The sequence below is a fragment of the Cervus canadensis genome, chromosome 7, assembly GCF_019320065.1.
Source record: "Cervus canadensis isolate Bull #8, Minnesota chromosome 7, ASM1932006v1, whole genome shotgun sequence".
NCBI lineage: Eukaryota > Metazoa > Chordata > Mammalia > Artiodactyla > Cervidae > Cervus > Cervus canadensis.
In genome coordinates, this window is record NC_057392.1 from 73868246 (window position 1) to 73885263 (window position 17018).

At 42.5% G+C, this 17018-nt stretch overlaps 1 protein-coding gene across 5 annotated transcripts in view; it reads left to right on the top strand.

Moving 5' to 3' along the window:
* The first annotated feature begins 3347 nt into the window (after window positions 1–3347).
* Window positions 3348–17018, top strand: part of GOLIM4 (golgi integral membrane protein 4) — a 78672-nt gene continuing 65001 nt past the window's right edge. For 4 of the 5 annotated variants that reach the window (XM_043473808.1, XM_043473807.1, XM_043473809.1 and 1 more), the window contains exon 1: window positions 3348–4205. In XM_043473808.1, coding sequence (XP_043329743.1) covers window positions 4019–4205 — 187 coding nt within the window. In that variant the 5' untranslated portion in view covers window positions 3348–4018. The remainder of the gene's footprint in view (window positions 4206–17018) is intronic. The other variant, XM_043473806.1, reaches the window with a different exon arrangement.

The following is a 17018-nucleotide window of genomic DNA, read 5'->3' on the forward strand; positions in this document are numbered from 1 at the left end:
TGGATGGGGAAGATCTCCTGGAGGAGGACATAGCAACCAACTCCAGTATTCTTGTCTGGGAAATCCCATGTACAGAGGAACCTGGCAGGCTACAGTCCATGGGGTTGCAAAACAGTCTTGTTTTGTCTAGCAACTAAACAACAACAATTTTTATAAATTAGCTATATGCTTCAACTATAATTTTCTTACCTTTCCCTATTTTGAAAAGTAACAAACTTTATAAAAATGATAAATTTACTGGAGAGAATACTAAGGTTCCCAAATGTTGCTTCCATCTGTCTGTCCCAAGTCACATCCAACTCTTTGTGACCCTATGGACTGTAGTCTGCCAGGCTCCCATGTCAGTGGGGATTCTCCAGGCAAGAAAACTGGAGTGGGCTGCCATGCCCTCCTCCAGGGGGTCTTCCCAACCCAGGGATCGAACCCAGGTCTCCCACATTGCAGGTGGATTCTTTACCAGCTGAGCTACCAGGGAAGCCCGAATGTTGCCTTAGACCTTCTCAAATATAAGATCTTGAATCTCTTGAATTTTTTCCACTTTTAGGAATAAGACATTAACTTGGTGAAATTCCCCTAGATTTACAATTTTGAAATTATTCAAAATGTTAAATATAACGGCATATAGAAATATAATTATATAATACCATTTTTAAATGCTAAAGAAACAGAAACAAAATAGAACTTACAACACATCTAGCAAGACCAATATGAATAGCTCTACCTAAAGGCAGAGTTATGTAAATTCAATTTATAGGCCTTGAATAGCTTCCCCAATATTGGCCTTTGAAAAGCTCTACGCTGATATTTTCTAGAAACTAGCAGCACACTTCACCTTGGAAAAGTAATACTATAAAGACACTGCCATTAGTGATTTTATGTACTTCTACATAACCTTCTTGAATTTGAAATAATGGATAAGTTCAGGTAATAATTTTTGTTCTCTTTCAAATTTTATGACTAAAATATTGAGTTGTGTTTTATGACTTACATTTATTATATTCTGTAGAGTCAGCCAGCAGCTTTAGGCAAAGAATACCTTTGCAGTCAGAAATAAGACTCTGGGAAGAAATCAGAGGTTTAAAATGAGTAATCATATATTCTGGAAGCAGAGGAATTTTCCAAAGATTTTGAAAACCAACCAAATATTGCATACTGTGTAATATATGAGCAATAATTTTTCAACTGTCTATACAGTTTCTTTTTCTTTTGTGGCTAGGATAATTATCTATTCATGTATGGGTCAGGATTGTTGCTATAAAACTTAATTTCTTCCAGAGCAGTTTAGGTAGTTTTTTGGAGGAAGAGTTTGTTTAACAAATTGCACACTGACAATGGTAAGATATTTTTAGTTATGAGGAATTCTGACAAGGTCGCAGCAATTATCCAGTCTCAGTTTTCAATCTCAAGAGTCACACTGAAAGAATGAAATTTAAACACTGTAGATTTAAACATGGTAGATTCAAAAACAAGTAAGCCTACTTAATATTTGCATGACAGGACAAAACACTGAAACTTTAGATCTTTTTCTCTTTAAATTAGGTTCTCACTCTAATGGACCAGATATAATCTGCTAATATAACTTGTTTAAAAAGAATGAGAACATGGCTTCTATAGGAGAAAGAGATGGAAAGGACAGGGTTCTGACCTGGATTATGATCCTGTTGTGCTCCTAGCTTTCTAGAAGGTTCTAGAGCTGTCATAGTACTTTGATAAGCTTTGCTTTATTTACCAATATGTGAAGCAAATATTTAACCTGGCTGTCATAGGTAAGATAGTATATTTATAACTAAAAGCATTTAAAGAAATAATATAAGTTATCATTTATTAGGGAAAAGCACAAGTCAGGCACAATGAGTTTTACCATAGTATTAACATCACAGGCTGCTGCTGCTTAGCCGCTTCAGTGGTGTCTGACTCTGTGCGACCCTATGGACTGCAGCCCACCAGGCTCCTCTGTCTATGGGATTCTCCAGGTAAGAGTCCTGGAGTGGGTTGCCATGCCCTCCTGCAGGGGATCTTTCTGACCCAGGGATCAAAGCCGGTTCTCCTGCATTGCAGGCAGATTATTTACCATCTGAGCCACCAGGGAAGCCCTCAGACTAGCTAGATTGTAAATTCGGTTTATTTTATGGCTTTTAACATCAGAGCCCACCTAAAAAATTTCTGCACGGAGGCTGTCCTTAAGCAGTAGTTGTGGCTAAACAGATGTACTCTCATTTTGAGGACTCACTGGCTATTATTGACCGTGGTGACTAAAATCTGGTTAAAGTATCTCAAAAATTATGCAGTATGTGATAAATTACACTACTAAGGCATTTGAGAAATAATTTACTTTTTTAGAATTTAGGTCAAGAGCAAAAGCAAAATTATCAGTTATGCATAAACTCAATTTTCTTTCCCTTCAAGAACTTAGAACAAATGTGCTATGGATTTTCTCTGAAGAGGTTTGTAGTTATTATGTTTGTTTTACTTGTTTTGTTACATAGGGAATCTTACTGGTCTTTAAAATGCAACTTAGCAGTGTAACTGATGTATTTTTTGCCACTAATAAAACCAATACATATGACAACATGAATGCATACTCATTTCAGCCTCTAAGATTTGTTTTTAAATTATTCTGTTCGCAGCCAGAAGAAAAACATGAGATCATTTCTTTCCCTTCTGCCAAAGACAAGCTGTGGAGCGGTAAGTCTACCACCGTAGCGTGCTCATAAGTCTCCAGACCAGTGATCTGTGGGGACCAGTGACCAGTGGGGACCAGTGACCAGACCAGTGACCTGTGGGGACGCGCTAGGACACGGGATGGGGCAAGACTCAGTAGGCAAGGCATCTCTGGTTCACAAGAAAACTGTGGTCATTTAGCGGCGTGTGTCTGCCGTATCTGCCCACTGGACAGGGAAAGAAGGAAAGGTGCTCTGGGCAGAGTACACGGTTGTTCCCATTCACTCTCGCCCACTTCATACACCGTATTCCTCCCCCACGTGCTTTCCAAGCATAGGATCACAGATACGCTTCCACGCGCGCGCGCACACACACTCACACACACACCCCGTCTCTCTCCCAGGCGCCAGCCGGGACTCGCCTCTCGCGCACCCCAACCTCCCTGCGGCTGGATCCACGGCCTCTTCCCATCACCCCCACTCCACGTGGGCGTAACCCGGCTCCAGGCGGCCAGGCTGCCCAAGGAGCCCTTCGGCTCAACCAGGAGCTCGAGGGAGGGCGCGGCTCAGGGGTCGGACGGACAAAGCGGGCGTCCAATCGAGCCCGGGACTGCCTCCCCGAAGGGAGGGAGCGGCGGCTCCGACCGGCCCAATGAGCGGGGAGCCCGAGTGGGACTTCCTCCCGGAATCCCGTTGGCCAAAATAGCGGGGCCGTGGGTGACACGTAAGTTGGGTGGGAGGCGGCGGCCGCCGAGGTTCGGCAGCCCCGTCAGTGACACCGGCCCACGGTCCCCCCAAACTCGGCCGGGGCAGCCGGTCGCCCACCCAGCTACTCACCCCCGCGGGCCGCGCGCCGAGAGGCTGCCTGGAGTCCGGCTCCCTTTGTTGGGCGCGCACCCCCTCCTTTTGGTGGCCACAAAGTCGCGCAGTGGGAGCCACCGCGAGGGGGCGGGGAGCGGCCGGGGCGGGACTCCGAGCGCCGCCGGGGGCAGCCGGGCCACAAAGTGGGGAGGAAGGAGAGAGGCAGGCGGCGTCTGGGGACCGGCGCGAGGACAGCCCGCCGGAAAGTATGCTGAGGGCCCCCTCCCGGGCCCGGGCACTCGCGGAGAGTCAGCCTAGCAAAAGTTTGGCGGCGGCGGCGGCTGCCTCGGCGGCGTCGATGGCTGCGCGCCCCGCGGCGCGCGGGGGCTGAGCGGGCGCCACTTCCCCTCCGGCCCGGCTTTTGTGTCTCGCGTCTCCTCCTCATGCTGCGTCCGGCCACCTCTTTCGGCGGCCGCTGTTGAGGCGCTTGCTCGGGCCGAGAGGAGGAAGGCACGGCGGCGGCGCGGACGGCCGCGGCCCGGGGCCCCGGCGGGACTATGGGAAACGGGATGTGCTCCCGAAAGCAGAAGCGGATCTTCCAGACGCTGCTGCTGCTAACCGTGGTGTTCGGCTTTCTCTATGGCGCGATGCTCTACTACGAGCTGCAGACGCAGCTGCGGAAAGCCGAGGCGGTGGCGCTCAAGTACCAGCAGCACCAGGAGTCCCTTTCCGCCCAGTTACAAGGTACGGTTAACGGGATGCGCGCGGCCAGTGGCCAAGTTTGCCCCGCGCCTCCAGCCCTGGCTGGAAAAGTGGCTTTGGCGAGCCGTTGGCCCTGCGGGCGCCGCCACCTCTGACCTTCAGGGACAGCAGAAGCGAGTCCCTGCGGACCCCGGAGTGTCAGAGGAGATGACACCTCCCCATCCTCCGGCCTCCTCCGGCGGTTACATTTGAAATTGGCAGCACAACCCGGGTCCCACTGGGCGATGGGATGGGCGGGTGCACTCTGAGTCTATGACCCGAGCACTTGTCATTTGTCAGAAGGCCCAGCTGCCACCTAGGCAGACAAACCAGGATCCCTGCCTCCGCTCTGCCAGCGCATCCGGAGGAGCTTGGTTTTCTGGTTTCTAGGTATTTGCTTTTCAGATGACTTTGTCAGTAGCCTAAAAAATGGGCAGATTGGCCGAGGCTTCTCAAACTCCGCTGTTTTTCCCCCAAGGAAATTAAGCCTGAGTCAGTGGTCCGAACTAATGCCCTATTTGAAAGATACTTGCTTAGTATCTTATTTCTGCTAACTCGGTAGTGTGACTTTAGAGATGTTCAATGTGTTGGGGGAAGTCCACACTACTGTTCGCCATCCTGCAGGTATGTTTTTGGAAAAAAATTTTAAAAAGGTTGAATTGTTTTCCTAATTAACTTTTAGTTTGTCCCAGAGTGGGGTGGGTGGGTGCAGGTGTGTGTGTCTCAATGTTACAGTTAGCCTTGAGAAGCGCAAGAGGAGAAACCTGGTTTTTCACTTTGCCAAATACACAGCACGCCCAATGTGAGCAAGACCTGCATAATGACTTAAGCTCCTATTCTTCTATTTTAGAATCCCATTTAATGTAAATTTCAGGCACATAAATGATGCGTGACTGCAAATTCAGAACCAGGTGGCCTTGTTAAGAGCAGCGTCATCCTGTAAATATTTTTCGAAGGCTTTTTCTTGTACTCCCGGTTAGTTTTCAACACTCATGCAGCCCTCTCCCTAACCAGAACAAGTAATAATGGTAAAGGCTGTGAGTAGTGAAATGTTGACAGTCTTTGCTGATAATGCAAATAGAGCTTGTTTCACATTACGAGGAAGATACAGGCTGTATGGCTGGTTTCTGTCAGTGTGTATTTATACAAATGTAAAACAGATGCCTTTTCAAGACTTAGCTATTTTGAATGTTCTCTCTAGTGAAAAAAAAATAATAATAAAAAAAGATCCACAGCTTCTTCTTGGTCTTATTTGTTTTTCCCAGTTTAGAAGTAAAGGAAGTATTTTTAGCTTACTAAAGCTATGTCACCACAGGCAATGAAAATATGTGAGCTGGGTTTGTTTCAAAAGGAAAATCTGTTTTGATTCAGCCTTAGGTTAAAAAGTTTTTTTTCTGTAAAATGTGTTGAAATTTACCCATGAATTACTGTTGGTTTGCAAAGCATGGGTATTTATTTATTTCCTTAGAAGACACTAGTGTTTCCTGGTGAAGTTCAGTGCAGTTAGATCCAGGGCAATATTTGCCATTTAGGAGTACAATGGCAGGACTGCGTTTTCACATTCATGATAGGAAGGGTGTATATGGTGGGTGGTACAAGGTTGGTGCCTTGTTCTTCTAGTTCAGGAGACTCAAGCGAGCAGGTGCTATCATGTTCACCAAAACACCCTCAGCAGTGCATGATACCTGACCCTCAGGGAGGGTCAGTGTATTCATTTATTCACTCAACAAACAAAAATTAACTGTGGTAAGAAAACTAGTTCCAAGCACTTTTGTTTGCTTTCTCAGATTTCATTTCCCTGTCCGCTTTTTTGAAACAGCCCACGTAACAACAGTGAAATATTTAACCCAAGCGCCACATATGCCTCAATTCCCAGCACTGGAACTCATTGACTGAGGAGGTCCTGATTTCTGAGTCGTGGCCTTTATTTGCAGTATTCTATTTAGAAGAACAGGCTCAGTGTCTTTTCTCCTTTTATTTGCCTTCTTTTGGTGGTGGTAGTGGGGGAGAGGGGTAGTACTTGGTATCCAAGACCATTATAGTGCATAGCATTTGCTTTGCTGCAGGAGAAGAAAAAAAAAATGTTGTAGCCAGTTTGAATGAGTGACCTTACAGTCCATTTCTTAATTTACTCTTTTGCTATTTCCTTTTGAATTGTGGTGCTGCAGCCATTGCAATATGATTGTGTGTGAAGAATTATTTCCCACTCAGATTAGTTTCTTTAAAGTTTTTTTTTTTTTTCCACACTTGACTTCTGTGGCATTTTATTTTGAATTTCACATCTGCAGGCCATTTAATGAAGATTTCCTGATGTCAGGCAGCTTTTCTTCCCTTTTCCAATGACAAATGACATTTTACTCGGCAGTGCTATGTACGACCAGCAGAGATTTGTTTTTAGGACATTAGACTTGTTTAGCTATGTAAGATCTTCAGACTTGTTTAGCTATGTGAGATCTCTTGACCTGGCTTGGATTAAAATCAGTTAATTATGAGTGGCCAAAAAAAAAAAAAAAAATGCTGGTTGAAAAACTTTTAGATTGGTCATGTAATCTGAAGGTGTCATTTGCTAAATGAACATATTTGGGTCATCTTCAGTTTAATAATGGGTTGTACACTAGACATTATTCTAAAAGTAGATTAAACCTAACTCCAAGTGCATTTTGGAGTCAAAACAGTCTCATAAATAGGAAATGGTGGGGATGATATGGTGAAAGTTCAAGACTTGCAATGCCCCCTCCACTAAAAACAAATGTCTGTGTCTGCCAGCCTAGCCTCACTGTCTTCCACCCATAATATTCCTTAATTATATTGAGGAGTAGGGCAGAGGTTACCTCTGGTGGCAGAGGCAGTAGTAACAACCTTTGATTAGCTCAGTGTTAGGCTAGCTTAAAAATTAAGGAAAAAACACTTTCGGGCCACCCACCATTTTCTGTGTCTGTAAAGAGTGTCTTAACTTTGACTGCCCATTAAAATCACCCGGGCAGCTCCCAGGCCTATTAAGTCACAATCTGTGGGGATGGAACCCTTCTGGCAATCTCCCCAGGTGATTGCAGTGTGCAGCCAAGGTTGAAAACCACACCTCTGTAGTCTGAAGACTGAGCTGATCCACACATTGACTTCACTGGCTTGGCTGAAAAGACATTTGACTTTTTTTTTTCTTTTAACCCAAGCATGTGATTCAAATTCTAGCCCTGCAACTTTTTGTGTGATCTTGGGCCTCATTTTTCTTATTTATATCATGGAGATTAGAATGGCCTATTTCATAAAATACTATGAGGATAAAATAATTAATACCTATGAAGCTTCTGGGCTTTCCTGGTGGCTCAGCGGTAAAGAATCCACCTGCCAATGCAGTTTAGATCCCTGGGTCGGGAAGATCCCTTGGAGGAACAAATGGCAACCCACTCCAGTATCCTTGCCTGGGAAATTCCATGGACCGAGGAGCCTGGTGGGCTACAGTCCATAGAGTTACAAAAGAGTCAGACACGACTTAGCGACTAAACAACAGTATGAAGCTCCTAGCACATACCTAGCACATAGTAGGTACCGCTCATTCACGATTAGCTTTTGTTATCATTACGGTTTCTGTTTGAGAGATTTGACCTCTTTTTCTTTCCACGGTTGCCATGGGTAAAATTTTGAAATTCACAGAATTTGTTTTTATAATTAGCTCCTTTTTTGTTGTACCTAAATGCACATCAAAGAAAATAGTAAATCCAAGTACTTTACTCTGGAGAAGGGACCCTCCCTGACAATTTAAAGTTAGACTTCAAGTAGTAACTTCTGGTTACTAATTAACTGTATATTATGGGGCGGGGAGGAGCTAAGATGGCGGAGGAATAGGGCGGGGAGACCACTTTCTCCAATACAAATTCATCGAAAGAACATTTGAACGCTCAGCAAACTTCACAAAACAACTTCTGACCGCTAGCAGAAGACATCAGGTGCCCAGAAAAGCAGCCCAGCGTCTTCGAAAGGAGCGAGACTGAACAAGAGAACCTAAACAAGAGACCACCTCCACCCGTCTGTGTCAGGGCGGAAATTAGACACTGAAGAGACCGGCAAACAGAAGCCAAATAACTGTATATTATGTCAGATTAGGAGAGGGCGTGCTAGCCAGAGATAGGAGTAACCTTGTGCAGTAAGATCTGGGAGAGGGATGTAACTAAAAAAAAAAATTTTTAAGTAACAGTCCCTAGTTCTTAAAACACTGTTACATTATTGCAGTGCTCTTGGTCTTCCCAGTGATGACCAGAAACCATCAAGAAAAGGTTCATATGTTGTCTTCTATGCTCCTATTCCAGATCAGTGTATGACAGTTATTTAAAATAAACAGGCTTGGTGCTTAAGGCTGACATGGTTATTTAAGTTAGTTCTCCTTTGCATGGTGTTCCCCTGAGACGTGGGATGACCCATTTACCTGAGCATGAAAGCATACTGTTTCTGGGTACTTTTTTCCGACCTCCCCTGAATCTGCTTTAAAGAATAAAAAGTGTCCTTCAGCTGAGGGCCAGATTTTTTTGTTATGGTGGTGGTTCTTTAATCTCCAATGCCAGGTGCTTGGCATGATAGGTACTCAGTAAATAGTAGGTCTATGCCTATGTGATAATGGCTCTCTGCTGATGAATATGGTTATGTAAGGTGGGCAGTGGAGTGTAGTGGATGTGGGCTGAGGAGTCAGAGTGCTTGGATTTGATGTCTTGCTATATTTTTCTTTTTTAAAGCAGCTGGTGATCTTGGATTCCCCTTCCCAGGTGGCGGTGCAGTGGTAAAGAATCTGCCTGCTGATGCAGGAGATGCAGGAGACGTGGGTTCCATCCCTCAGTCAGGAAGATCCCCTGGAGTAGGAAATGGCAACCCACTCCAGTATTCTTGCCTGGGAAATCCCATGGACAGAGGAGCCTGGTGGGCTACAGTCTATGGGGTCGCAAGAGAGTCAGACACAACTTGGCGACTAAACAACAAACAGATATTGTCTATGAAATGGACTTTTTCACTGAAGTACATACATCTTGCAGTTAAAAGGTGAAATTTATCAGCCTGTTTTTGTTTAATTCTGTTCTATTTAAAAAATGGAACAGAAATGACAACTTTTTAAGTTCAGTTTTATTTGTATATAAAATCCTGCTTTAAAATTCATTCCCTGAATAAAAGATAAAACTTTGGAAAATATGACTCAGTTAAGACCTCTGTTAAATATATGTGACATGCACAAATATGTTTGGTTATGCATATTATACCTGCCTTAGTCATCCCGGTAATGGAACTCGCCAATATTGGTTGACCAGGGAAGAGAATCGCCCATTATCTGTGAGCCTTTTGTTTTGCCATAACTTTTTATTTTATATTGGGGTAAAGCTAATGCCTAGCGTGCTGCAGTCCGTGGGGTGGCAGAGTCAGACAGGACTGAGCGACTGAACAACACCAGCAAAGCATCCGATTAACAGTGTTACAGCTTCGGGTGAACAACAAAGGGCCTCAGCCACACACACACATGTATCGTTCTCCCCTTAATTCCCCTCCTGTCCAGGCGTCCAGGTAACATTGAGCAGAGTTCCATGTGCTCTACCATAGGTCCTTGCTGATTATCCATTTTAAATACAGCACTGCGTACATGACCTTTGGAAACTCCCTAACTATCTCTTCCCCCCATTCCTTCCCCCCGCAACCCCATGCACCACCGGCAGCAGTTAAGTTTGCTCTCTGTGAGTCTCTTTCTGTTTTATAAGTAAGTTCATTTGTATCGTTTCTTTTTAGATTCCATGTATAAGGGGTGAGTGAGTCTTTTAAGTCTCAAGTACCTTGTACAGTTGACTACATCCACGTAGATTGGAAACCTTACCTTGAGCTTTTAAAATTCCCTCTTGCCTCACCAAGAGCGAGGACATATGACTAGGTTTTAGAGACTTTAAGGAATGAGTGAATTGGAGTTTGAGAATGAAGACTGAAGCTGAGAGTACCAAAGTGCAGAGGATTTGAGAGGAACCAGAAGATGGAAGAGAGAAAGAGAGGGAGGGGGACTCACATCAGTTTATGACATTTCAGAACATTGGAGAAGATTCCTGCCCAAACCTCCGTGTCCTAAAAAGAAAAAAATAGGGACTCGTGAAGGGGGTGTGGGTTTGGCATCAGATATTGTTTGAATACAACTCCGGTGTTTACCAGTGGAGTGACCTTGAGCACACAGGTAACCTCTGTGAACTTTGGTTTCTTCATAGTGCCCTGAGGATAGCAATGTCTGCTTTGCACACTTGCATGGACTAGAAATAATACATTGAATGTGACTGGCACGAATCCCAGAGTGTGTCACTGTGACATTTACTAGGAAACCAGGACTTGCTGTGGTAGTGTTAGCATTGGCTGCTTTTCATTTCATTTGCCCACCGTATTGCATCTAGAAGGTAGCAGTTATTAGCTGTGGTCTAAATGTGGCTCTTTTTGGAGCCATATGCTCGACTTGGCTGAAACTTTTATTTGATTTAAGAGGCTCTCACTCTGTCTTTTCTACCGTATTGACCCTTTTTTGGTAAGAAAGGACCTGAGCATGCTGTACATGGTAGCAACTAAGTGTTGCTGTTTTTCATTTTGACAACTAAGTGTTCTTATTTTATCACTGAGGACAAAATGTTTTTGCTACTCTTGCCCGTCAGTGGTTTGTGGGTTTTGTAGCTTTGTTTGGAAGTGAAAGTTACGCATAATATAACTGTACTTTAAAATAAAAATGGCCAACTGTATTTGGTTTTCAAGCCACTAAAGTGAATTTATTTTGACAGAAATTTGGAAATTTCCTCGAAAGAATTAAATTATGTGAAGTACATACCATTTCTTGTCTCCTACATTCAGGGGCTGCGCTAAGCACGATACTTGCATTTTCTCACTTGAACACTGAACCCAGCACTGTGGTGTGAAGGAGCAATCTGAGGCTCAGAGGGGTTAATTAACTTTCCAGTGCCAAGGTCGAATCTAATGAATCTGAATTTGGAACCCTAATGTGACTTTGTAGCCTGGGTTCTTTCCACAGTACTACATTGCCCTCAAAATTATTTTAGTGTCTCATGATAATATTAATGGTTTGGAGAAAGTGGGTTAGGTGGGTCATGTGAGGATTTAAGATAAAATTTAGAATCAGAAGTAACAAGTCTAATTATGTGATGCAGCATTTCCAGAGTATAGGGCATTTGGTGCAGTTACAGAACATGATTTTAGTTGATTCTTGAGTTGATTTTAGGTGGTCTGCACATGCTGCTTGAAATAACATAGAATCACATGAGAAACGGCTGTTTTTTTTTTTAATTCCCTTTCAGTGTTTTCTTGACAAGTCAAGGAGGAACTCTCAGTTTGATTCTAGAATCTCTCTTGTGAATATAACTGCTCATTTGTTTTTCTTAAAGAGAGCAGACTTCAGGCAACCAACAGCCTGATAGCTAGACTTTAATAATTGTTTTGTTGTTTTATTGCATTTAAATTTTACAATTACCGCCCATTGATGCCATGTAAGTCAGATTTTTCATTTACAAGGTAGTAATGTAAAGTTTCCCTTTTAGAAGTTTATTATAGGGGGAAAAGTGAACATTTGGCATCTCATAGTAGGTGTACAGGTTTTGCATGCATGAAAAAAGAACTCAGGAGTACCTGCATCTCCAAAGTTTAGGAACAGATCAAATCACTCCGTGATACCGACACTGAATTTTACAGTTAAGAAAACAGTTTGGAAGAGGATGAGTCACTAAGTATGTGTCTCAAGCTGAGCCCAGAGTCCACATCCACTGACTTCCAGAACCACATAGCATTCCTCACTGCACCCAGCAGCCCCTGGAGACCAGCAGCACCCTCACTGCAGTTTGAGCTGAAATGGGTGTTGCTATTTTTAAACAATGCTCTGTAGTTCTGAATGGCACACTTGTGTTCTTTGTTTTTATTGGCTTATGGGTGCTTTTCCAGAGGACATGCCAGCCATTGCCCTACGCTAATAAGCCTCACTAAATAGGCTCAGAGCCTGGAGGGATGCAGGCATGAAATAAACTGCTCGTTATAACAGTGTGACATTTTAAAAAATACTGCTTTAGCTATTTCTCATATATAAAATGTCATAATATGATAGGTAATGAATAGAGAGATGTGCTGTCACTCTGAAGGATGAGGCATTTTAGAACATTTGAATGACACCATTTCCTTTCCTTTGAGAATAAGTGAATTTAAGAAAAATATATTATCATTTTAGGAGAGTCAAACATTTCATTTCCTATTTCACATCACATTTAAAGCCTCTTTTTAAATGGAATTTTTCAAAAAACAAAAAGAATCTACAATTCAAGCTATGTAAGAGAACTTTGACATTGCTTATATGCTCTAGACAATAGCTATGATACTATAAAATATTCTAAATATAGATTAAAAATGGGAAGTTGATAAATTGGTTATTTAGTTTGATTAGTGTAGAACAGTTTATTAAGCTTTACATTAGTGAGATTTAGTATTATAAATCTATACTTCCTACTGCTTTGACCTCTCAACCTAATAACAAATATTTAGAGGGAATTTAAAAAGGATTTTATACCCTTTATAAAGATTTGTTTCTGAAAAACAAATTGTACTGATGTCAAACATCACTTTTATTAGAAAATGAAAAAAAAAAATCCTCCTTATAGGTGTCAGCTCAAAATCCAGAAGTCATCTAAGTTTTATCTGGGTGTGGGTACGACTCCTTGGAAGTAGTTCCTCAAGTATAACTTCTCAAGTTCAATTCCTCTTCATTGATGGATCTGTGAAACTAAACCTCAACTCAAGCAACATACAACAGTGGATCAGGCCTAAGATACCAACATATTCTTATTCAAAAAACACAAAGTACAAGGTATGTAGGAGTTGCTGGTCCATGAAAATTCTGAAGTCCAAGTTAGGCAAATGTTCCTCAGCTAGGTTCAGGCCTGGGAATAATCCTTCATGGTTCTTGATTCTACCCTATGGACTATTTTCATGAAGGGCGGTATATGTTTACAGCTGAGTTTCCTCAGCCTATTTCTTGCCTGTAGAAAGTTGGGGATTTATGGTGTTTCTCCATTCCTTCCAGCCAAAACTGGCAATGTTTCTCCTGATAAAATCCTCTCAAAACTTTTGTTGGTCTCCTGTGAAGCTTATTGAGGTTTACTCTTGTTAGTCAAAAAGCACACCCATCTTAGAGATGACCCTTCTCTTCCTTGGGTTTCTGCAGAAATAAGGGAGAGACAATGCCTTTTAACTTAGCAAAACGCTGTTGGGAGAACTTGTGTTAGGTGAACTTGATTAAGGAAATTCACATTTAAGAGGACCTGTGAGTCACACCCTTAAAAGTTGTAGGAGAACTTATAGCCTGATTGAATAATACTCTGACATGCCACATTTCCCAGGGCTTACCAGAAGGATTTCAGAAGCTACAACCTTGACCTCACTTCACACTTTTTTTTCAGACAGCTCCCTAGAAATGATCTTTGGTTGGAAACTATTTCTTGATTTTAGCGTTACTGAGAATCTTTAAAACCTTCAAGTCTTGTCTTTTTTGTTTAGTGATCCCTCCCCCAATTTATCTTCTCACAGGTTTCCCTAAACAGCAAGAAGAAACCAGGTAGCCTCTTCAGTACTTTGCTGGGAAATCTCCTCAGCTAAATCACACAGTTCATTTGGCACTTTTTAAACATCTCATCTAACTGTACAACTCTGCAGGTCACGTAACTACATGTTCAGTGTCAGTATTGTTAAACCTTCTGCCACAACGTAATTTCTAGTTTCCGATAAGATTTTCTTCACTTTCATTCATGCCCTTGTTAGAAATGTCTTCAAAGTCCAAAGTTCTGTGAACAATGTGTTCAAGATAATTTTTACACCTTACTCATGCTCTCCGTAGGCCCACTACACAGTTCCATAGCCACTACCACCGTTTAGATTTTTCTCATGGCAGCACTCTGCTTCCAAAGTCTGGATTAGTTATCCTGCTGAATAGCAAATTACCCCCGGACTGAATTGATTTTGAACAACAAATACTCTCACAGTTTTTGCTGGAAAGGAATTGACTTAGCTGAGTGATTCAAGCTCCCTCAGGATGTTGGAGTCAAACCTCTGATCAGGGTTGCGTGTACTGTGCTGTGCTTAGACACTCAGTCACGTCCGCCTCTTTACCATCGCTTGGACCGTAGCTCACCAGGCTTCTCTGTCCATGGAATTTTCCAGACAAGCATACTGCAGTGGTTTGCCATGCCCTCATCCAGGGGATCTTCCCCACCCCGGGATCAAACCCACGTCTTGCACATTGCAGATGGATTCTTTACCGTCTGAGCCACCAGAGAATCAGGGTTGTAGTTATCTCAAAATTTGACCAGGACTGGAGAATCTGCCTCAGAATTCACTAATGTCATTACTGGCAGGCCTCAGAACATCCAATTTTAGTCTCACTCTTCCAGGGCTTTCCATAGGAATTTCCATAGTTCCAACCTGGAACTTTGAGCAGAATAGCTGGCTTCCCTCAGGGCGAGAGATTGAAGAGCAACAGCCAGGGAGAGAGTTTGTATGAACCCAAGATGAACATGAAAGTATTTTAATAACCTAATCTTGAAGGTATAACTCACGACTTACTGCCCTATTCTATTTATTACTGTTGAATCACCAAGTTTAGCCTGTGCTCAAGGGTAAGAATAACAGAATGCAAGAATCGTCTGGGGCCGTCTTAGTAGCTGCCTCCCACAATGTAAGAATGTCATTGTCATTGTTAGAAATATCCTTACCTAAGTCATTTTTGAGTACTTGCTATGTACCAGGTACTGTTCTAAATTATATTCTTGGATTATCCAGTGTAATTGTAATTTTGTAAAAAAATGTTTTACTGTATATTAAAATGTGATTTACCATTTAATTTGACATAGTAAAAAATGACATTTGAAATCATGGCATCTCAGAGGGAAATTATCTGGTCTTTAAACTATCTGACCAGGAAGAATTCAAATTAAAAGAGATTTCCAGGTAACTCTCTGAAGTGTAAACCTAACTAGGAGGCTGTTAGGGGAAATCCCAAAGTTGAAGCCATCCTGTCCTTCAGTTCAGTTCAGTTCAGTCACTCAGTCGTGTTCAACTCTGTGACCCCATGAATTGCAGCACGCCAGGCCTCCCTGTCCATCACCAACTCCCAGAGATTACTCAAACTCATGTCCCTCGAGTCAGTGATGCCATCCAGCCATCTCATCCTTTGTCATTCCCTCCTCCTCCTGCCCCCAATCCCTCCCAGCATCAGGGTCTTTTCCAGTGAGTCAACTCTTCGCATGAGGTGGCCAAAGTATTGGAGTTTCAGCTTCAGCATCAGTCCTTCCAATGAACACCGGACTGATCTCCTTTAGGATGGACTGGTTGGATCTTCTTGTAGTACAAGGGGGAGTTTCAAAATCCACTGACAATTTGTGAAAATTTCACATTCCTGCGAATGATTGTATTTCATTGGTTAGTAGCTAGGAATGCAGTAGAATGTGTTTGTCCACATAGTATTTTCACTTGCTTCTGAATGTTCCTTCTGACTTTATATAGCCTGCAGCCCTTGTGAAGACCTTATTATTTGATAGTCGGAAGATACATATTTTTAATGGAGTTCAGCTGGTTTTAGAAAGATAGGTATCTTTGATTTAAAGAAAGAGCTTTAGTTGCATGAATAGTAATTTCAGCTTGTTCATTCATTCCTATTTTGGAAGTCAAGTTTTAAATATTGTAATACATGAGATATTCTTTTGTGCTATTGATAAAATTAAAAAATAGAGCATATAGGCATATTATGAAAACATCATTAAATGTTCTGAACAATTGCAATTTCAAATTCATACTCTGGCCTCACTCTTCCAAACATACTTTAGTAATTAGAGGTACTTGAGTTGCATATTTCTGTTTTCCATTTTACTTCCATTGTACTTTCCTAAACAGATTTCTTTAAGAGGTGGGATCATCAGGAAGTGGATAGAGAATACTTTGTCCACATGTTTGAAGCCAAACTTCACTTAAAAATCAAGGGGAGTTTCCATTCTTGTAAGTGAGAAGTTGCTGTTGAATATCTAGTGATCAGTGATCATCTTTCTGCCCCCACTGCTGTCTATCTGGGTGCCAGATTGCTGCCATGATCCTCACTGTTAGGCTAGGTTGCTGTGGGCCTCATGTCTTAGCGATACCCTCATAGATTGAAGTCCCTTGAGGCATATGGTCTCCATTCTCTGTCTGAACACGTAGAAAATTCCCTATGTGTTCTATAGGGTACAGTGTAGTTCTTAGGGAGACTTATGGTCTGCATGTTGTGTTTTTCTTATTTACCTTTTGCTAGTCAGGTTGGGTAGGGTCCATATGAACTAAGCCAGAGGATGCTCTTTTCTGTTGATACCACCCAAGGAAGCAGTAGCTACTAACTCAGTTAGCTAGAATGATGGTATTTATGAATACATGTGAGACCCTGTTTTAGCTTCTAAGAAGTCTTCATATGAGGGTCCCACAGTAGCAATACTTTGAGCAGAGGCTGAGCTTTTAAAGACTGCTTTGTTTTTATGGTAGGCCTCCAGCTGATCTCAAAACTGCCTCCTACCAGGCGACAACTCAGTTCTAAGACCATGCTGTGTGTCTTGTCTGTGACCCTCTCTTCCTCAAGGATGGCATTTTCAATTTGGGATCAGTGAGAGGTCCATGAACTTTCTGAAAATTTATGTCAATTTTGTATATGTGCCTTTTTCCAAGACAGAAGTCATAACTTTTATCAGATCCTCAGAGCATCAGTGACCTGAAAAAGGTTAAGAACCACTGCTTTAGGGCAAATTCCTCCTTCTG